Source organism: Hyla sarda, chromosome 4 (genome assembly GCF_029499605.1).
Source record: "Hyla sarda isolate aHylSar1 chromosome 4, aHylSar1.hap1, whole genome shotgun sequence".
In the NCBI taxonomy this organism is placed as follows: Eukaryota; Metazoa; Chordata; class Amphibia; order Anura; family Hylidae; genus Hyla; species Hyla sarda.
In genome coordinates this window covers 378411369-378434313 of record NC_079192.1, presented here as the reverse complement: position 1 = coordinate 378434313, position 22945 = coordinate 378411369, and the positions used below count along the sequence as shown (strand labels likewise).

Sequence of the window (22945 nt, the reverse complement as noted above, 5' to 3'; positions counted from 1 at the left end):
CACACAGTGCTCTCTGCTGACACCTCTGTCCATGTCAGGAATTGTCCGGAGCAGGAAAGCTTTGCTATGGGGATTTGCTACTTCTCTGGATAGTTCCTGACATGGACAGAGGTGTCAGCAGAGAGCACTGTGGTCAGACAGAAAGGAAATTCAAAAAGAAGAGAACTTCCTCTGTAGTATACAGCAGCTGATAAGTACTGGAAGGATTCAGATTTTTAAATAGAAGTAATTAACATATCTGTTTAACTTTCTGGCACCAGTTGATTTAAAGAAAAATGTTTTCCAGTGGAGTACCCCTTTAAGATCAATAAATATATATATGTGTACACACCCACATATATCTCAAAGGAGTTTCAAGAAGGCTTCACAGATTCCCATAGTGATAAAACTATTTTTGCCTCATACACTAATGGACCACCCCGGTATATTTTACGATTAGAGGCAGACACTTGTAGGACGCCATGGATATGTTATTGTAACTTTAGCAGGCAGCGTATAACCTGAGATACAGTCGTCATTCTCACACCCTATGCAAACAGTCCTTGTTGGGACTATAGAAACAGCTTGGTAACTTCTGTTCACTTGAATGGCTATAGAATAGATACAGTGGAACCTACAGCCATTTTATAGCTGCCCAAACTGAACCACAACCTGCCAAAAAGTGAGCAACAGGTAACATGATCAGGCAGAAAGTGACGGAAGGGGGTGTAGTGAAAAAACATGTCCCGTCCACTATCCTTATGTGTTCTGAGCACTATGGGGGGAGATTAATCAAGACTTGTGCTGAGGAAAAGTTGACCCGTTGCCCATAGCAACCAATCAGATCGCTTCTATTATTTTTTAGAGGCCTTTTCAAAAATGAAAGCAGCGATCTGATTGGTTGCTATGGGCAACTGGGCGACTTTTCCTCTGCACAAGTTTTGATGAATCTCCCTCTATAAAGTCAAAGCTCCAAATTCCAAAGTTCAAGTGGTTGTAGGCCTTGTCATGCCAACTATGTTAAACGATGCTGCTCTAAAACTGCATCTTTCAGGGGATTCCTTAGAGCAGTGGTCTCCAACCTGCGGACCTCCAGATATTGCAAAACTACAATTCCCAGCATGCTCAGACAGCCAACGGCTGTCCGGACATGCTGGGAGTTGTAGTTTTGCAACATCTGGAGGGCCGCAGGTTGAAGACCACTGCCTTAGAGTGGGGATCGACCGATTATCGGTATGGCCGATATTATCGGCCGATAATCACGATTTTGGGCATTATCGGTATTGGCAATTATCTTGCCGATAATGCCCCACCCCCCGCACCGACCCCACCGCACCGCGATCGCTAATCCCCCCCCCCCCCGACCCGCCGCACCGCGACCACCCCCCCGACCCACCGCACCGCGTCGCACCCCCCACCGTAGTGCTGGGCGGTATACCGGTATGGATTTTTGCCCATACCGCTATACCGGTCGGGCCCCTCCCCCACCCTCCGAGTCAATAAGAAAAATTAAACTTACCCGTAATGGGGGTGGTCCGGGCCATCCATCCTTCCTGTAGTGTCCGGGTGGAGTGTGAACCGGTCCGGGCTGTCCTTCTCCGGGGGTCATCTTCTCCACTCCGGGCAGGCTCCGGCCTAGTACACTGCATAGACGCCGCTACGTTGTGACGTCAGGTGCATCGCTGCGCATGGGCGTCACTGCGCGGCGGCGTCTATGCTGCGTTACTAGGCCGGAGCCTGCCCGGAGTGGAGAAGAGGACCCCGGAGAAGAAGTACAGCCCGGACCGGTTCACCCTCCACCCGGAATGCCGCCGGACACTACAGGAAGGAAGGATGGCCCGAACCACCCTGACAGGTAGGGGGAGAGAAGCGGGTGGCGGCGGCGGCGGCCTATGGCACCGCAAAAGCCACTGCAGTGCATTGATTTAAAGCGCCCGCTTTAAATCAATGATCTGCAGCTGTGTTGCGGGGGGATAAATAGCCGATAACTTATACCGATATTCCGGTATAAGTTATCGGCTATCGGCCCTAACCTCCACCGATTATCGGCCCTAAAAAAACGATATCAGTCGATCCCTACCTTAGAGCATCGATTAGATGACCTAACATGAAGGGAAATTGTCAGGATCTAACCATGCTGGTTTCCCAGGATAAAAACTATGCTCAGAATAGATCAATAGAAGATTAATAAGGGAATCCCACCCCATCAGTTGGTCGCCAGAGCCTTGGCATCCACATATATTAAACAAAGCTGAAAGCAGACAGCTCCATACACTGTGTAGTGGCCATAATGGGTTACTGCTTCTCGGCTTCCATTTATTTCAATGGGAATAGATTTGCAGTAATCCAGCATGGCCCCTATACAATGAATGGAGCCACTATGAATTTCTATAACTGTACTATAGGAGGCCATTTTATCAGCAATTACGGGATTGAGCATGGTACGGCTGTCTAGGCAACTGTACTGTCCAGCGTGACTTGTGTCTCCCCACGCAGAAGCTGAAGATTGAACGGGGTCCCAACTTACGCTTAATAAATATGGACTTAATAAATATAGACAATTGAAATAATTTAAAGGGGTACTAAGGTATCCAAAGGATAGGGGATAAGATGTCAGATCGCCGGGGTCCCACTGCTGGGGACCCCGGGGATCGCTGCTGCAGCACCCCGCTATCATTACTGCGCAGAGCGAGATCGCTCTGCACGTAATGACGAGCAATACAGGGGCCGGAGGATCGTTACATCACGGCTCCGCCCCTCATGACGTCTCGGCCCACCCCCCGTCAATACAAGTCTATGGGAAGGGGGTGTGGCGGAGCCATGACGTCACGCTGCTCCGGCCCCTGTATCGCCCGTCATTACGCACAGAGCGAACTCGCTCTGTGCAGTATTGATGGCGGGGTGCCGCAGCAGCGATCCCCGGGGTTCCCAGCAGCGGGACCGCGGCGATCTAACATCTTATCCCCTTTCCTTTTGATAGGGGATAAGATGCCAAGGGCGGAATACCCCTTTAAAAGGGGTATTCCAGGAAAAAACTTTTTTTTTATATATCAACTGGCTCCAGAAAGTTAAACAGATTTGTAAATTACTTCTATTAAAAAATCTTAATCCTTTCAGTACTTATGAGCTTCTGAAGTTAAGGTTGTTCTTTTCTGCCCTCTGATGACACGTGTTTCAGGAAACGCCCATGTGGTAGCCCTTGGGGGGGTGTATGGTAGTGGTGGTATGGTAACGGTATAGGAGGGGTTAATGTTAACCCTATAGTTCATGACGCCAGGCTGAGGGCTGGTATGCTGAGTCAATGCTCCGGCCTATCGCCGCCCTTCCCAGTAACGATAGGTGCATGAAATCACTGAAGGTCCACAAAGAGATTGAACTTGAACAACTTTACTTAAGTGCTTGCAGTATCCAAGGCACAATAACAGTCTCATATAAACAGTCCTTATCTTGTTTAGTGACTGACAGTTGTTGCGGACCTTGAGCTAGTCATACAGTCTCTGAATTTAGGGTATATATTTGCAGATCCGTCCGGATTTAGGGGTATTATTAGGTCCGGTGATCCTGCAGAGTGTCTGGAGATTGATACACTCTAGGCTCGGGCCTAACTCGCTGCACAGATCCTTCTCTCATGACAGCCCACGAGGTAAGAGCGAAACATGGCCGCCGCTCCCTTATATGGGCAGGGGGCGGGGCAAATCCGATTAGTCCGAACATCTGCCATTCACCATTACAGAGATTAATGGGAATGCTTTCATCACAGGGCCTCCAAAGGTCCTTAAGCTTAATATCATATAGTTCACCTAGTCACATGACCCGCAGGTCCTGCAACGCTATGGCACAGGTAATTAACCCCTTATTTACAGATACATCATTATATTTACATTAACCTTATATAGACCACTGGTCTATTAGTAGAAATAGAGGCAACAAGGGGTTAATTAAGTGACAGGGATCCCTAAGTCCTAGGGACTCTGGCTATGGGGACCCACACATACATAGGTACCGTATAGGATGCGGTACCGGGACACCACACCCAGTTTAGAAGAGGTTTGCTATGGGAATTTGCTTCTAAACTGAGCCTTTCCTGAGACACATGTCATCAGAGAGCACTTAGACAGAAAAGAACAACCTTAACTTCAGAAGCTCATAAGTACTGAAAGGATTAAGATTTTTTAATAGAAGTAATTTACAAATCTGTTTAACTTTCTGGAGCCAGTTGATATATATATATAAAAAAAAGTTTTTTCCTGGAATACCCCTTTAACTCTCCAATCAGTTTTCACATGCCCCCATGTCTGGCCATAGACCACGATTGTGGTCTTAAATTTTCGGACTACTCCACTAGACTTGATTGATAGATCTTTCCTTATACCCAAACAGGGAGTGATCTATCAATCAAGGCTTTAATGCTGCCTTAACCCAACAGGAATCAGTGGTTTAGGCAGCGTTAAAGAGATTATAGGTTCCTTTAAAGGGGTACTCCACTGGCCAGCGTTCGGATGTAAATGCTCCGAAGGCTGTTTTCACGCTGCTGGGGTCGGCCATGCCCCTCGTGACATCATGGCCACGCCCCTCAATGCAAGACAATGGGAGGGGGTGTGACGGCCGTCACGCCCCCTCCCATTGACTTGCATTGAGGGGGCGTGACCATGACATCACGAGGGGCGTTGCCGACCCAGCAGCGCTAAAACAGCCTTCGGAGCATTTACTTCTGAACGATGGCCAGTGTAGTACCCCTTTAAGACCAGGCATCAAATCATACATGGCTTCTCCCTATACCTTGCATGGAGCGGCGCTCAGAGCAGGAATCAAATGACCTGGTTATCCGAAGCAGAAGATTTATTTGGGTGAATTGGTCACATGACTAGGACATATGGGAGGGGGTAAAGGGGTGATCCTTGCATAATTTGTGCCACTGCCACAATGTTTAAAGATATTAAGAGCATATCATGGTTAGTCTGAGTTAAACTTCAGGGTTCCCCAGTGGGGGAAAAAAATAAATCAAAAAAAGTTGGAGGTAAACCTTGCATTAAATTTAACTCACAAATGAGTCACAAAGGTAATTTGCATGTTTTTTTTTCTCTTAGACCTTATTTACATAGCGGAAATCGGCATAAAACTTCTGCTCTGAAGTTCGGTCCCATTGTTCAATGGCAGAATTTCCGCAACGTAAACATCTGTCAATTCTTTCTGCAGAATCTGCTCGGAAATGCATTGCCATCTAAGGAGTCTGCACATTATCGAGCGGTCCTAGCGCTGGCGTGTTTTCTGGGCAGACATACCGCCGTGTGATCATAGCCTTAGAGAAACAATGAAATTGCATGTTAATTCAGGTAGAAGAAACAGACATGGTGCACATCTACAATCTTGTATAATGATCTAATTGCTTCTCAGCGTAATACCAAAAACTAACAGGTTGTTCGTATACATGTCCGTTGCTGCCGTGGCGCCATGTCTGCGGGGGGGGGGGGGGGGGGGTGCGACCCATAGACTGGTTTGAGTGGCATTGGGGCCGCTCTGCCAGTGGGTCGTTCCCCCCCGTGGGCACTGGTGTCGCGTCGGTGGTGGTCGCCTCCCAGTGCTACGCCATTTTATGCTAGGGACGTTAGGGACCCACTCTAAATAGGTGGCCTTGACGTGGCGAGTGGGCTTGTACTTTTTGATCAAAATTGTATAACAACAACCTGTTAGTTTTTGATATTACGCTGAGAAGCAGTCAGATCATTATACAAGATTGTAGATGTGCGACCATGTCTGTTTCTTCTACCCGAAATTGCATGTTAGTCATCCCGCAATTCTATTGCAACTCCCAAATGGAGCAAGGTCCCCACAGGCCTGTATGGCATTATGTCCCCCACCCAGTGTGCCCCCAGCTGTTGCAAAACTACAACTCCTAGCATGTCCGGACAGCCTTTGGCTGTCTGGGCATGTTGGGACTTGTAGTTTTGCAACAGCTGGAGGCACATTGGTTGGGAAACACTAAAATAAACCAGTCTAGGTGACCGATACCATTTTCTACCTACCTCAACGCTTATGGAATAACCCTTTTAATGTTTCACACGATTTACACGACAGAGCGCATTGTATAATTACAGACATGCATTCAGCACCACATTAAACGCTATACGAGTCTGTCATCAATTTGTTCCCAGAGTCTTTCATTACACAGTGTGCATAACATACAACGCCTAAGAGAGTGTGAAAAAAATAATAATAAAAAAAAAAAAAAGCACACGGTCACACCCTGCAGACGTCCATCGCGGCATCATCTTTGTTGCAGGTTTCGGTGAATTTCCACTAAGTTGACAGAACACGTGAGGGCTGGAAAAGTGGTGTTTGTAAAACTGGACTCAGGGGGCACATCGATATGGGGGGGGTGCCTTGGTCACCAGTCTGCCTCCAGCTGTTGCAAAACTACAACTCCCAGAATGCCCGGACAGCCTTTCGGCTGTCCGGGCATGCTGGGAGTTGTAGTTTTTTAACAGCTGGAGGCAGACTGGTTGGGAAACACTGGTATATACGGTTAACATGTATCAGATAGGATTGCCCTTGGATCAACTAGTGAGAAGCTCTTCCGGCCGGGGGTCTTCTTTAACAATACAATCCACCATATTTGACCAACTGCAAAGAATTTATGAACATATTGCGGGAATTCTGATAAAACACTATGGAAACACGAAAGTATTTGAGAGGAGCGTCGGAGCGTAAATGTTTAGCATCCAGGATACACGATAAGGATCCTGAAGGGTACTTTCTCCTTTTCATGTGAGAAGCCGCTGTAAGGGAGTCTCTCACGAATGACATCCAGTCAACCTCACCCCTGTCACGTTTGATAGAGGAGATATATCGGTCATGTGGGTTCCAGATGGAAAACAGGAAAGTGGAGTGGAAATATATATAAAAAAAAAAAAAACTAGATTGATGACAGACAATATAAAAAGGAAAGTGTGAACACAGGCGAGAGTGAATTTACAGCTGTTGTCTGTCGCTGACTGGGTATTGTGATGGCCGCCATTATCATTCATAGACAACGAAACGCAGATCTCTCTATTTATACTGCACATTTCATCCAAAGCCTAAAAATAGGAAAGGAGACGCTCAGAGACATTTACAGCATTAAACTCCATAAATCGAAACTCCAGGAAAGGCCTGTTTAAGGGGTTGTCCAGAGAATTTATTTTCTTTCATAAATGTGCTAAAGCAGGGAAAAAAAATTAAATAATAAAAAATATATTTTTATACTTACCTTCCTCGCCATCCCCCGTCACTGTTATCCAAGATTCCTGATCCCGAAGCACAGGACCGATTAGCTAGGCGGGCAATGTCTTTTATGTCTGAACACATTTAAAAGGGGTTATCCACCATAAGGTAATTTTAGTACTTACCTGCCAGAACTGGGTATTTCCTGGTGGATTTTGTTCTCTAAACTACACATCCCATAGTTTCATGCTTGCAAGTATGAGGTCGCTTTCCTCCCTTCCACACATCAGCCACTGCACCGATTGAAACACAGTGTTTTCTAACCAGATGGCCTACAGCTGTTGCAAAACTGAAGTAGGTTAGGCTCCCTCTGATCACCTGACTAGTGATGTCAGGTCTCGGTGCACTGAAACTTGGGAAATCCAGACACCTGAGTAGTTTTTTATGCTGTTAAAAATAAATATGGGGGCGATAATCACAGAAGAATTGTGAGAAAACCGTCACACACCGGTACAGACACTATATTATGAACTACACTAACTTTACAGCCCCTGTAGTATAGTCAAATAAAAAAATATCCCCCCTAAAATAGTGTGTGTTACTATAGGTGTTTTCTATGTGGTATTTTTTCCTCTGAATTTTTTTCTTTGGAAATCACGCAACTTAAGGATTTCTAGTGAAGAAGCATTTATTCTTAGAAATCTACATTGTGCTGTTCCCCTGTTATTTCTCCTGGAAATGTATGAATAAACTTGGCCTTAGTCAATCGGTTATGTCTATGCAGTATGTTTCCGTCAGCTCTGATTGGGCAGTATGTGACCTTGTAAGGATCAACCCTATTGCCAAGGGGAATTTGAACACACAATGGTCAATTTGTTTATTCCCAGGAGGAATAACAGAGGAGCAACACAATGCAGAGTTCTAAGAAAAGGGTAATGTCCCTACAAAAGTCATCTACTGCCCAACCAGAGCTGATAGACGTACGGTACTTGATAGGTCTCCCTGAACTGAAACGTTACTTGCAGTTGCGGCTCCAATTATATTAGAAGAACCATGGAGAATGAAGACAAAAAAGAAAACCACACGAGGCACCTGGTACATTAACCCAATTAATTAAAAGGCTGGTATTGTGCTCACCTTGAGCGCAACGGATATGAGCATATTGCCCAAATATAGTGGGTACAGTGGATTCTTGGGAGTGCTGCGATGCCGTAGGGGTGTTCAGATAGACATAAGTCCATCCACGAGTGAAAGCATGAAAGTAACCAAAAGGATCCCTTTCTAGGCGCAGCTTCTCCCAATGGATTCACAGACAAGATTGTAAGGAAAAAGTTTTCTTTATTAACAAATGACGTGTTTCAGGTTTTACCCTTCCTCAGATTATCATGAATCTGAGGAAGGGTAAAACCCAAAACGCGTCATTGGTTAATAAAGAATACTTTTTCCTGACAATCTTGTCTATGTGAATCCATTGGGAGAAGCAGCGCCTAGAAAGGGATCCTTTTGGTTACTTTCCTGATCAGCAGGACTAAGCTGGTATATACTAATGTCATATCGGAGGACGACTGATATGAAGATTATGATAATTCAGGTTATAGGTATAAATTCCCTATTTACTTTCCTCAAGATCTCAGCTTGCTCTATATGAATATAAACATCTTATGTCATGAATTGACTGAAAGCCTGTACATTGCTGCAAATTAACTCAGTGCAGATAATCCTCTCTGATCTAGAGCAGTGTTCTCAATTTTTGGGCCATGAACCGAAGATGATGAATTCCCAGAGTGCTTCTTTAAGGATAGGTTCACGTGTTGCAGTTGCATTGCAGTACTACTACAACTACAGTGAAAATGCTGCAGTACGTCACCGTGTGAACATAGCCTGAAGACAAACTAAACCCCAAATTATCCGACACCCCTATACAGAGAATCGGATGCCAGCCAACCAGTCACATTACTCTCTGCGGACAAAACAACATTCTTCACTGATCCCTTATTTATGTGAAAGGTGGGGAATAGAGGAACAAAAAAAATTAAAGCTACAGCCGGAGGTTTGCAAACATTTTCCCATCTACACTCTTATTTACAGACAAGATGATGTATTTAGTAAATTTCGTTTTTTCAGCCCCTTGCCAGCCTGCTGTTCTCTAACCAGAAGATACTCCTACACACACGGCGGCCTTCTGTCAAACGCCACATAAATAACATGATGAGTTGATATGGAAGATATTACATACAATATATATGCAACGGCAAAGTCGGGACGTTTAGCCAACAAGCATGACCACCTAGGAACAGCCCTCGAATGCCCGCTTTGGGGCAGGGATTGAATAGCCCCCTCATTTTGTGGTCGGGTTTGCTGTCGTAAAAATTGAGACTTGAAAGCCAATCAGTCTGAAATGCACACTTGGGTTTTCCTGTTGTGCTCGCCATTTTCAGGATCAACGTTTAATGTCAGTGAATATCCTCTGGTTGCTATACACCAGGATAAGCTCCTAATGGTTAATGGAGGCCAGTAGAGACGCAGGACATTGCTGCGGCCAGACAGTCGTTGAGCTGAGGTATGACATACTGGGCGCTTCTGTAGATGACAGTAACACTGCAGCTGCAGGAAGAGGATTGCTGGGGGCAGACGCCAGAGGCACCGTGGGAGTACTGGAGATAGTAGATTTTATATATATATATATATATATATATATATATATATATATATATATATATATATATATATATCCCAATGAGCAGAATTAGAAAAAGAAAACTCCTGCCGGAGTTCTCCTTTAATATGAAATTGGTGGTAGTCCTATCACACGATGAAATATTCCAGGTGGAGATTCTGTGTGCTGCAGACTCCACGAATATCAATTGGTGCTATGACTGCGTAAACTACCTCATTCCCTGTCTCTTAGCCCCACAATCTGCCCCCTACATGTTCCCGTGTGTCCTCTTACCCTCCGATGCCTCTGGGTGACTTTTTGAAGGGAGTGCTGACCAGCGACCTACCTCCAACAGAGATGACAGCCTGACAGCCAGCGCCAGCCTCTGGTCACAAGAAGGTCACAAGAAGACTTTCGTTCTAACATCACCGAAGCCCCCCAGTCCATGCACCTGCTAGACCCACCGATCTCCATCCTCCCCGCACCAGGAAGATCTGTCACAGCAGGATGAAGATCGGTCATCTCTTAGGGAATGTCTACACAGAGACATTCCCTGACTGCGGAGCGCCAGCAGAACATGACGCGCTAGGACTGCTCGGAAATGTGCCGTCTCATAAACGGCAATGCATTTCTGTGCAGAGTCCACAGAAAGAATAGACATGTTTATTCTTTGTGCAGACACCAGAATTTGGCAAGGAAACAACTGGCACAGAAATTCTGCAATATGAACAGCGCAGCAGAAATTCCATAGTGTGGACATAACTGGAGATGAGCGAACTTACAGTAAATTCGAATCGTCACGAACTTCTCAGCTCGGCAGTTGATAACTTTTCCTGCATAAATTAGTTCAGCTTTCCGGTGCTCCGGTGGGCTGGAAAAGGTGGATACAGTCCTAGGAAAGAGTCTCCTAGGACTGTATCCACCTTTTCCAGCTCACGGGAGCACCGGAAAGCTGAACTAATTTATGCAGGAAAAGTTATCAACTGCCGAGCCGATAAGTTCATGACGAATCGAATTTACTGTAAGTTCGCTCATCTCTAGACATAACCTAAGGTCTGTGAACTGCTCCTTCTCATAGGTTAACCCTTCAGGTGCTCTGCCATCTATTTCTTTCTTGCTAATTCTTCAGGTGCTGTCCCCGCTCTTTCCGCTGTTTAACCCTTCAGGTGATATGCCCTTGATAACCCTTCAGGTGCTGTCCCCTCTCATTCCCCCCTGTTAACTGTTCACTGTGCGGTCCCCAAACTCTTTCCTGGTCTCCTAATTCCCCCCCCCCCCTTTTTTTTTTATTTGATCAGATAAATAATCGTCCAGCTAACAGATGATAAAAATAAAGGTTAGTTGGAGCCCAAGACTTTATCAGGACTATGAATCAGGGCTGAAGCGAATGACTTATGGAGGAATAACACGTCTTTGTGTATAGGATTCTGAATGTTTTCATTCTTCCCTGGATGGGAAATGCCTAAAAGATCAGAGAGAAGGAATAAATAACATGAATCTGGGCCTAGCTCTTCACATTCCCCCTGCTCAGTGTCTCATGACAGTGACTCCGGCTGGCAGCCATTTTACTGGAGGGATGGACAGACCATCTCTGTTAAACATTCATAAACAGAAGAAACACATAGTTAACTCTTTGCTCCGACACTGCTACTGTGGGAGCATTTTACCAAAAAAGTGCTGTAACCCAACAAGTACATTAGTGACGTACACTACTGTTCTAGGGCAACAGAAAGTTATGGACGACAGTGGCGCACAGGACACAGTTGGTATCGGTGGGGCAGAGGGTGCACCACTACAGCATATCAAAAAACATGACAAAACAATTCTGTTGAAGGGGATTACTTAAATGGGCACTGTCAGATACAAAAACTTTTGATATGTTGTAAAACCAATAGGTTTTGCAATTGCTTTATTGCTTTCATTAGAAAATTCTCAGTATTTTATACTGAAAAAGCCAGTCAACCAACTGCCCCCCTGCCTGCATGGACACCTACTAGTCCTGCTGTGTCCATGCATCATCACCTATGTCATGGACACACTTCCTTGATTGACAGCTTGTAGATAATAGAAAAAGACACGGTCTTAGAGGCGCTGCACAAAGGAGGTCACAAAAGGAGAGACTCGAGCCAGCACAGGACAATAAGAATTTATTTGACACAATGGACGACGCGTTTCGGCACACAGAGTGCCTTCTTCAGGTCCAAACATACAGTGCATCCGCTGGGGTGATAGGATGCAAGGATGCACTTGTGGGGTTCCTGTGATTTGCGGTGCTGGCGTAAAGCGTAACGCCAGCACTGCAAATCACAGGAACCCCACAAGTGCATCCTATCACCCCAGCGAATGCACTGTATGTTTAGACCTGAGGAAGGCACTCTGTGTGCCGAAACGAGTCGTCCGTTGTGTCAAAATTCTTATTGTCCTGTGCTGGCTCGAGTCTCTCCTTTTGTGACCTACTTTGTGCAGTGCCTCTAAGACTGTCTTTTTCCATTATCTATATTTTGCCAAAACTGGTCCTTGTACAAGGGTCCAGTTCTGGTTGGAGCGCGGCAGCCATAATTTATCTATACCACATTTACACGAGCCTATTGTGAACCAAGACCCCAGGACACTTGGGATCTAGGCTTACCCGATCTGTCGATAATATCACTTAGGTGTGGTGGATGGTCACACTAAGTTGATATACAGATACGAAGGGAGCGCCCCCTGTCTTTTCTTGATTGACAGCTGTGAGCGCAGGGCTCATAGCTGGAGGAAAAATCCTCCCACTGTCAGCTTGTGTCCCGCTAAGGTCAGTGAGGACAAGCTGGGAGTTGTAGTTTTGCTAATGCTAGGGGAGATGTGAGCAGACAGCATACTGAGGGAGGGGGCGGAGACCTGCACAGTGAGGCCACACCCCCTCCCTTTGAGAGAAATTCAGACTAGTGAGCAAAATTAAAAGTGTCATAAAAAAATAAAATAAAGGTGCTAGACACAAAAATTAGATGCACATGGTCAGGATTAGGTATGGACTGATATACAGTATTAAAAAAAAAAATGTTTTTGTTAGATCTGACGGGTACGCTTTAAGGATAGCTCTAGTGGCTAGTGACAGTCCCATAACCTTTAATTCACAAGGATCCACACATACCTTAACCCAAATAAGGGTATGGTCACACTGAGGAAATTCAGTAAATACCGTATTTTTCGCCATATAAGACGCACTTTTTCTTCCCCAAAGCTGGGGGGGAAAAAGTCGGTGCGTCTTATACGGCGAATACACACCTATCGCGGCGGTCCCTGCGGCCATCGCGGTGATGCCCTGTATTAACCCTTCAGACGCGGCGATCAAAGCTGACCGCCGCGTCTGAAGCGAAAGTGACACTAACCCAGCTGTTCAGTCGGGCTGTTCGGGACCGTCGCGATTTCACCGCGAACAGCCCGACTGAATAGCCGGGTTAGTGCTTACAGGACACCGGAGGGGACCTTACCTGCCTCCTCAGTGTCTTCTCCGTTCAGGGATCCCCTGTATGCCGGCGCTCTCCTTCCTCGTCATCACGTCGTCGCGTACGTGCGTCGGCGTGCGTAACGACGTGATGGCGGCGACGGAGAGCGAGGATACCCGACCGGCAGCAGAGATGTTCCAGAGCGATGGGGACACGGCGACAGCGATGGAGCGACATCCAGGGCAGCGGTGACTGGTCCGGAGCGGCGGGGACACGTGAGTACTACCTCCTCCTGCAGTGGTCTTCAATCTGCGGACCTCCAGATGTTGCAAAACTACAACTCCCAGCATGCCCGGACAGCCGTTGGCTGTCCGGGCATGCTGGGAGTTGTAGTTTTGCAACATCTGGAGGTCCGCAGGTTGAAGACCACTATTGGGTTCAAAATCTTTATTTTTTTTAGATTTTGTCCCTAAAAATTGGGTGCGTCTTATAGGACGAAAAATACGGTAAAATCCTCACTGAATTTCCTCAGTGGATTGTTCAAAATGGCCTGAAATCTGGATTTATTTTGTGTGGAATTCGCAGCAAATATGTTCAATCTTACGGCAGAACCCAACCATTTAACTTACATGAGTGTCCCCACTATCTCAGATGGCAGATTCCGAGGTAAAGAGAAATTGGGCATTTTAGATTTCAACAAGCCAGATCTTTTAGAGGTGTCTGGCAGCATCACCCCCCCCCCCCCCCCCTCAACAATTAAAAATACATGCAAACTAGGCGTTAGGAGCCAGGATTTTTTTAAACTGGGATGTGATGCGACCAGAAATCCACAGTTGTGGCCTTTGAAAACATTTTTTAATAAATACATTGCTACTCCCTGCACTCGTCCTCACTGCTCCAGGAGTGCCGAGAACCCTCCCCGAGTCTGGCTACATACTCTGGACAGATCCCTAGAAGGAATGTGTTGGGATACAGATCCGCGGTTCATGCCAACCACATTTGTAATGTCAGAGTGTTTACGAGATTTGCGCTGTCTGGTAATAAAAAGGGAGCTGGGAGCATCTGTGTACATCAGGGCCGTGCACTGGACGGCACATAATTTAGAGCCGCAAATAGCAGGGCATACTATGTGTGAGCACACTGCAATAACCACACAGGGCTAGATCAGGACCGGCTAAGTCCACCAGCCAGGGAGCCAAGGACACTTAGGCTAGGTTCACACTACGGAATTTCCGCCTGCAATTCTGCTTTGAAATTGCAGGCAGAAATTCCGCTTACTAAAATGTATAGTGTAGTCAATGGGTTTCCGTTCACAAATTCACACTTCACAAATTCCGCTTCACAAATTCCGAATGGAAAATCCGCTTGAAATTTCTGCCTTAGAATGGCGTTGCTCATTCTTCAGGCAGAAATACTCGCAGAACACATTGCAGTCTATTGGAGACTGCAGTGTCCGCTCGGTCCTAGCGCCGACTGATTCAGTCGGTGCTGGCCGCACTTATAATCTTCAAGCGGAAATTTTCTGCTCGGAGATTCCGCAGTGTGAACCTAGCCTTAAGCTAGGTTCACAAGTCGGAATTTCCGTGCGGAATTCCGTTTGGAATGTCTGCACAGAAGTTCCGCTGCAGCAGAGTCCCGTTGAATTCAACAGGATTCTGCTGCACTGTGCACATGGGACTACTGCTGCACTGTGCACTCCGTGTTTGCACAAATTATGAAAACGTGCGGTAGATTATGTTGGTGCCCCCTGCAGTGTAGGCACGGCGATTCTCCGTGCGGATATTCTGTAGTCTGGCCATAGCCTAAGGCTATGTTCACATGGGAGTATATCCACACAGCCAATTTTTGTGCAGACATTCCCCCGACAGCGGAGCGCCAGCTTGACTGTTCGGCAATGCATTTCCGAGTGGAATCCGCAGAAAGAATTGACCCGTCTATTCTTTCAGCTGATGCCTGAATCAGGATTTCTGCGGCAAAAACCTCTCCCACAAAAATTCTGCCGTGTGAACAGTGCAGCAGAATCCCATTGAAATCTGCTCAAAAATTCCTCCGTGTGAATATAGTCAGAACGCAGGTCTGACATCCTGTCACTATCATTAAGCAATGTAACTTTCTGAGTCTGTTTTTCTAATCCTGGATAATCTTTTTAAATTACCTTCCCCCTCTGGATTCCGAGTTACCAGGGTCCTTTTAGGGTCCATTCATACCTTTCAAATTTTGCAACAGGGTAGCTGGGCATGCTGGGAGTTGTAGTTTTGCAACAGCGTGAGGCATCCTGGTTGGGAAACACTGATGTAGATAAATGTGACTGCTGCAAAAGCACCGGCAACAAATCTGCAGTGTGCGAATACTTGCTTAGGGCTGCAGACCCTACAAAGTTGCAGAGTAATTAAAAAGTATTCCTTCTGTAGAGGATCAGCAACATCTCTAAGGACAAATCCCCAGCTTGGTCTATATTGGGAACCACTGGTGACAATGTAATGGATTCTGTTGTGCAATATAATCTGCCAGGACCTTCAGTTCTGGGGTGGTAGCGGAAAGTGTGTGGGTGTATCAGGAGCAGCAGTATATATATATATATATATATATATATATATATATATATATATGTGTATATATATGTGTGAGAATGTGAGGAGCAGCGCAGGTCAAGTCTGCAATGACTGAACGGCCCAAAACAGCCAATGCACATTCCTGCCCATCAACACAGCCCTGACACCACATGCTTGGAGTAAAGGGGCCGGGTCACTGTGACCCAGCTGTCAGGAAGGGCACGCCAGCAATAGCAGGTTGGCATGAAAGCTCTAAAGCCCCTCAGGCAACCCCTCTTCCGTATGTCAGGTCCTGTCATCAACCAGCGACGGATCTAAAACTGGGGAGCTGCCATAGAGAAAAGAAATGTGGATTCTACTTAACTTTAAGATGTAAGTGGCATCTACATGGTATCAACATAAAGTAGGTGCAACCATCTCACCAACCACTCTATGGACATAACGGAAATAGATATAGTAGTGTGCTCCAGCCACTGATGCACGCACCTTCATAAGATGACAAGATGCACCTGCAAAAGTGGTCCCTGTAGGGTACTCCTTCAACAAAAGCCCCTATAAGAGGGAGTAAATGCAACAAATGCCCCACCATAAGAGAGTGCACCTGCAAAAAATGCCCCACCATAAGAGAGTGCACCTGCAACAAATGCCCCACCATAAGAGAGTGCGCCTGCAACAGACACCCCTCTATAAGAGTGCACCTATACTAAATGCTCCCCCATAAGAGTGTGCACCTGCAACAAATGCCCCACCATAAGAGAGTGCACCTGCAAGAAATGCCCCACCATAAGAGAGTGCACCTGCAACAAATGCCCCACCATAAGAGAGTGCACCTGCAACAAATGCCCCACCATAAGAGAGTGCACCTGCAACAAATGCCCCACCATAAGAGAGTGCACCTGCAACAAATGCCCCACCATAAGAGAGTGCACCTGCAACAAATGCCCCACCATAAGAGAGTGCACCTGCAACAAATGCCCCACCATAAGAGAGTGCACCTGCAACAAATGCCCCACCATAAGAGAGTGCACCTGCAACAAATGCCCCACCATAAGAGAGTGCACCTGCAACAAATGCCCCACCATAAGAGAGTGCACCTGCAACAAATGCCCCACCATAAGAGAGTGCACCTGCAACAAATGCCCCACCATAAGAGAGAGTACACGTGCAACAGACACCCCTCTATAAGAGTGCACCTATACTAAATGCTCCCCCATAAGAGTGCACCTGCAACAAATGCCCCACCATAAGAGAGAGTACACGTGCAACAGACACCCCTCTATAAGAGTGCACCTATACTAAATGCTCCCCCATAAGAGACTGCACCTGCAACAAATGCCCCATCATAAGAGAGTGCACCTGCAACAAATGCCCCATCATAAGAGAGAGTACACGTGCAACAGACCCCCCCCCCTCTATAAGAGTGCACCTATACTAAATGCTCCCCCATAAAAGAGTGGACCTGCAAAAGATGCCCCACAATATAAGTGCACCTACAACAATTTCCCCCAATAACAAGATGCGCCTGCAACATATGTCCCCCACAAGAGAATGCACCTGAAACAGATGCCTTCCCATAAAAGTGTATCTACAATAAATGTGACCCATAAGACAGTGCCCCCCATGACAAGATGCCCATGCAACAGATGCTCCCATAAAGTCCACGTAACAGATACCCCAAAATTTGGTAAAGTGAACCTGCAACAGATACCTTCCCATAAGAGAGCACCTACAACAAATACCCCCCATAAGAGTGCCCCTGCAACAGATGTCCCCCATAACAAGATGTCCATGCAACAGATGCCCTCATAACAAGGTGCAAATGTTACAGATCCCCTAAATTTGGTACTTCGACACTGAAAAAAAATGATATACCTGTAACTAAGCATCTAGTGGGCGCTCTATAAAAAATGCGCACCTCATCTCCTACTTAGAGTACGTTCACACATGCACATTTTTCTGCAGATTTTTTGCAGCCGATTTTGAAACCCATTGACTTCAATGGGTGGAAAAATCAGCTGCAGGAAAATCTTTAGCAAAATACGAGTGTGTAAAGGTACCCTTACCCCTAATCTTCTTTAGTAGGGTCTACTGGGCATGGAAGCACCAATACATAAGCATTCCGGATATTGGGCACAGTGCGAGAGGGTGCACTCCAACTAAATATACCTCCTGCAAAGCATTGCCACACAAAACCCACCTTGTTGGCTTCTTAGAGGCACAAACAGACCCCCTAAACCACCATGACTGGGGCATTTCATACCTAGAAACATATGAACACACATAAGGGACACTGTGACATGGTCGCACGTTGTGCCCATTTGGGGTTCCACTTTTTTTTATTATTTTTTTTATTTTAATTTTTTTATTTATTTATTTATTTATTTTTTATAAGACAAGTATATGAGGAAATAGGAACTAAACTATGGGGGTGTGAACTCTTCCCTTAAAAAATAAATACATTTAAAAATAAATGAATGTTTTTAAGGTGATCCTATATTTCTACCTGATTGCTATCCTGCTGTAGACGGAGGAATATCAAGCGCCTCTTTAAAAAAAAAAAATGTTTTTTTTTAAAAGTTACAACAATAGTGATAACAACTATAGGGACCGCAGATAAGTCCCACAATGTAACAGATAACATGTCTATTGAACACCACCAACCAGAACCATCGCTCGTGGTTGGGGTTTCCCAACCAGTGTGCTTCCAGCTGTTGCAAACGTTTGGCAGAAAGGGGGGGGGGGGGGGGGGGGGACAGGAGTTCTCTCATATCTGGATTTTTTGGGCATTTGTCTACATCCCCTATCTTGTCTTCAATACGTTAATATGGAATGGAAGTTGCTGTTTTCTACCCAAAACAAGCCCTTAAGGGTCTAATCACGCGTACAGTATTCTGCGCAGATTTTATGCGCAGGATTTTATGCTGCAGATTCCATTGTAAACTAAATGACAATACAGCTTCAAATCCTGCGCATCAAATCTGCGAAAAATACAGTACATGTGAATAGACCCTAAATCAGTGTTTCCCCAACCCAGGTGCCTCCAGATGTTGCAAAACTACAACTCCCAGCATGCCTGGACAGCCTTTGGCTGTCCAGGCATGCTGGGAGTTGTAGTTTTGCAACAGCTGGAGGCACCCTGGTTGGGAAACACTGGTCTATGGATGGCTGTGCACCATATAGGACCACCAGCTGACATTGCAGAGGGCAAACACATCACCCCAACAGTGCACTCTATGCTGGACAGGAAGGGGTAAATGCGTGCTGGGAGTTAACCCCTTCACTGCCAGGAAGCCCCAATGCCTGCCCAGAACTTCCTCTGCTTGCTCTCCCCGGGGATGTTTACCTTCTTCCTGGCTCCATGGTGGAGGCAGCAGCAGCTCTTGCTCCCCTGGCAGCCCATGACCGCCCCCAGGTCTTGCAGGCAGCAGGGTGTCGGTCACATCTTGCCCCCGTCTCCTTTCTCCTTCCGCCCCGTCCCCTCCGCACTCACTAAACCTGCCGCCTGCTCCGCACAAACTTCAGGCAATACAAAAACTATTGTGGCCGTAATGACTGGAATAGCTGCGCACCAGAGGCTGCTGCGAGGTTTAAATTTGTAGGCTTTTTTTTCTTTTTTAGATTTCGGAGTTTGTTTTTAAGCTTTTTTCCTTTCTTTCTTTTTTTTTTTTTTTACATTTCGAAGTAAAAATCTTTTAGGTTTTTTTTTTTCTTATTTTTGCTTTTTGTTAGTTTTTTTCTGCTATTTTAGTTTTATTTAGCATGTTTGGTGTTTTATTTATTTATAAATTTATTTTTTCTTTTTCTTTTTACAAGGGTGTAAAATAAAAGCAAATCAGATCTTTGCAGTTTAAGGGTACGTTCCCACACGGCGTATTTGCTGCGTATTTGCTGCTGCGTATTTTATTTTCCCTGTTGAAGTCAATGGGTAGGAAAATACGCAGCACCAAATACGCAGCAAAATACGCCGTGTGGGAATGTACCCTAAGGGTGCATTCCCACGTGGCGTATTTTGCTGCATATTTGCTGCGTATTTTGTGCTGCGTATTTTCCTACCCATTGACTTTAACAGAGAAAATAAAATACGCAGCAGCAAATACGCCGTGTGGGAATGTACCCTAAACATTAAGGCTACATTCACACAGCATTTTTGTCTTCCCTTAAAGGGGTAGTCCAGTGGTGAAAAACTTATCCCCTATCCTAAGGATAGGGGATAAGTTTGAGATCGCGGGGGGTCTGACCGCTGGGGCCCCCTGCGATCTCTCTGTACGGGGGCCAGGCTCTCCGGCCAGATAGCGGGTGTCGACCCCCGCACGAAGCGGCGGCCGACACGCCCCCTCAATACATCTCTATGGCAGAGCCGGAGATTGCTCTGCCATAGAGTTGTATTGAGGGGGCGTGTCGGCCACCGCTTCATGCGGAGGTCGACACGCCCCCTTCCCGCGGGCTGTCGGGGCTCCGTACAGGAGATCGCAGGGGGCCCCAGCGGTCGGACCCCCCGCGATCTGCAACTTATCCCCTATCCTTAGGATAGGGGATAAGTTGTTCACCACTGGGTCACCACTGGACTACTCCTTTAAGGCTAGGTTAACTCTACGGAATCTCTGGTCAGAAAATTTCCGCCTGGAGATTCAGAGTGTGGCCAGCGCCGACTGAAAGGCTAGGTTCAGACTACGGAAATTCCGCTTGCTAAAATGTATAGTGTAGTGAATGATTTTCCGTTTACAAATTCACACTTCGGAATTTGTGAAGCGGAATTTGTGAACGGACAATCCGCTTGGAAATTTCCGCCTGAAGAAAGGCGGTGCTCTTTCTTCAGGCGGAAATCATTGCAGTCTATTGGAGACTGCAGTGTCCGCACGGTCCTAGTGCCGACTGATTCAGCCGGCGCTGGCCGCACTCGGAATCTCCGGGCGGAAATTTTCTGACCAGAGATTCCGTAGTCTGAACCTAGCCAAACAGTCGGCACTATTACTACGCGGACACTACAGTCTCCAATAGACTGCAATGAGTTCCGTGAGTATTTCCACCCCTTTCTTCAGGTGGAAATTGTGAAGCGGATTTTCAGTTCACAAATTCCGCTTCACAAATTCCAAAGTGTCAAGTTGTGAACGGAAAACCATACATTTTAGTAAGCAGAATTTCTGCCTGCAATTTCAAAGCGGAATTGCGGGCAGAAATTCCGTAGTGTGAACCTAGCCTTTTTGTTATGCGGTTGCTGGCAATGGGACTTCGCTGCACAGCGCACAATTTAATCGGCAGACGTTCCGACACTGAAATTCCGCCAGCAAAAGAATGATCTGGGTCATTCTTTTGGCGGAATCTGCTTAAATACATTGCCATCTATGTGGATGGAATGTATCTGCGGTCCAAGTGCCAATTTTGCAGTGTAAACCTAGTCTTACAGTCCATTTAATGCTGCTGTGTGCAATGATGTGGTCAACAACACTATTGTGTACAGTCCGTTTGTTGTTGTTGTCAATGGGAGACAGGTTCCACAGTGTGGCATACAGCAGCATTCGTTTTTAGCATTTCTTTCTGGAACAGGAATTTACGCGGAAGGCAAAACACTAAGAGAAAGGTTAGAATACAAAAAAAAAAAAAAAAATACAGTAATTTCTGTGTAGGTTGTCATCATAAATCTGTAGGTTTTTGATAAAAACATGTGGACACGCCCACTTTATTGGTTTGAAAAATATAATTTGTGGGGTTGTTTGGGTTTTTTCCTAAAAAGTGTTGCAATTTGCCCTGGAAGGACTTAGGCTGGAACTCCACTGAGGATTTTTTTGCAAAAACACCGTAAAAAATGCCAACTTTCCCGCACGGCGTTTTTTCAGCGACAAAACACAGCGTCCAGATGTTAGCTGCAAAACAATAGTAAACTGCAAAATGCCAAATCCACTTGGCGTTTTTCAGTTTGCCATTTTTTCAATCCTTTTGGTGTTTTTCAGTAATTTTGGGCTCAGAGGCTGGTTTTTCAAAACACCCAACAAAACCAAGTTTGGCGTTTTTTGCACAGAAATCCTGGCGTTTTCCTCCCATAGAAGTCTATGGAAGAGCAAAAATGCCAAGAAAAACGCCATGTTGGTTTTAACTTTGTCGTTTTTGCCGGTGGTTTATATTCTTTTTTGGAGATACCTTTTTTTATTAAAATTTCGTAGGGTACCTTTAAAGAGAAATAATAAAAAAGATACAGTAGTGATGCAAAAATTTTTATTTTTTAACGAAATGTATCTTTTTATAATGAAATGTTTATTAATTTTTAAACAGGGATCAATTTATGTGAGCGGGCAGGGCAATAAAAATGTAGCCGACAATAATAAAAATGTAGTGTGTATGTGTGTTTTTGACTGTTTTTTTTTTTACATTTTTTAGGTAGTACTACTACTCCCAGCATGGAACACACTGTTCCATGATGGGAGTAGTAGTACCTGTACTAATTGACAGATCGGCCCAGGTCCGTTGCAATCCTCTTCTATAATTTATAGATGCGGCCGGCCGCTCTTCTATGGTCCCCTGCACTGACGTATATATACACCTATCCATATTTCCCGCAGAGCTGTGATTGGCCAGAATGGTTCCAGCCAATCACAGCTCTCTGTGGGAAATAAGAATATCTGTATATATACAGCAGTGCAGGTACCATAGAAGAGCGGCCGGCCGCATCTATAAATTATACAAGAGGATCACAGCAGATGTCAGGAGTGACATCCGCTGTGATCTGTCCTTAACTGCAGGTACTACTGCTCCCAACATGGTGCACATTCTGCTCCATGCTGGGAGCTATAGAACCTGCATTAATAGAAAGATCGCAATAGGTGTCAGAAGTTACACTCGCTGCCATCTGTCTATTAATGCAGGTACTACAGCTCCCAGCATGGAGCAGAGTGTGCTCCATGTTGGGAGTAGTAGTATTTGCAGTTAAAGGGGTACTACCGTGCTGACAACTTATCCCCTATCTAAAGGATAGGGGATAAGTTGCCTGATAAGTTGCCTGATAAGTTGTCAGCATGGTAGTACCTCTTTAAGGACAGATCACAGTGGATATCACTACTGACACCGGCTGTGATCGTCCTGTCTATAGCAGAGATGTGGAGCGGCTTTCTCATGCGGTCGCACCTCTGCACTATACTCGG

General features: G+C 45.8%; 1 protein-coding gene across 1 annotated transcript in view; it reads right to left on the bottom strand.

Moving 5' to 3' along the window:
- The window catches only part of CCDC69 (coiled-coil domain containing 69), a 52187-nt gene extending 32854 nt beyond the window's left edge, over positions 1 to 19333 (bottom strand). Inside the window, exon 1 of the mRNA XM_056516862.1 lies at positions 19156 to 19333. Coding sequence (XP_056372837.1) covers positions 19156 to 19212 — 57 coding nt within the window. The 5' untranslated portion in view covers positions 19213 to 19333. The remainder of the gene's footprint in view (positions 1 to 19155) is intronic.
- Positions 19334 to 22945: the final 3612 nt, after the last annotated feature.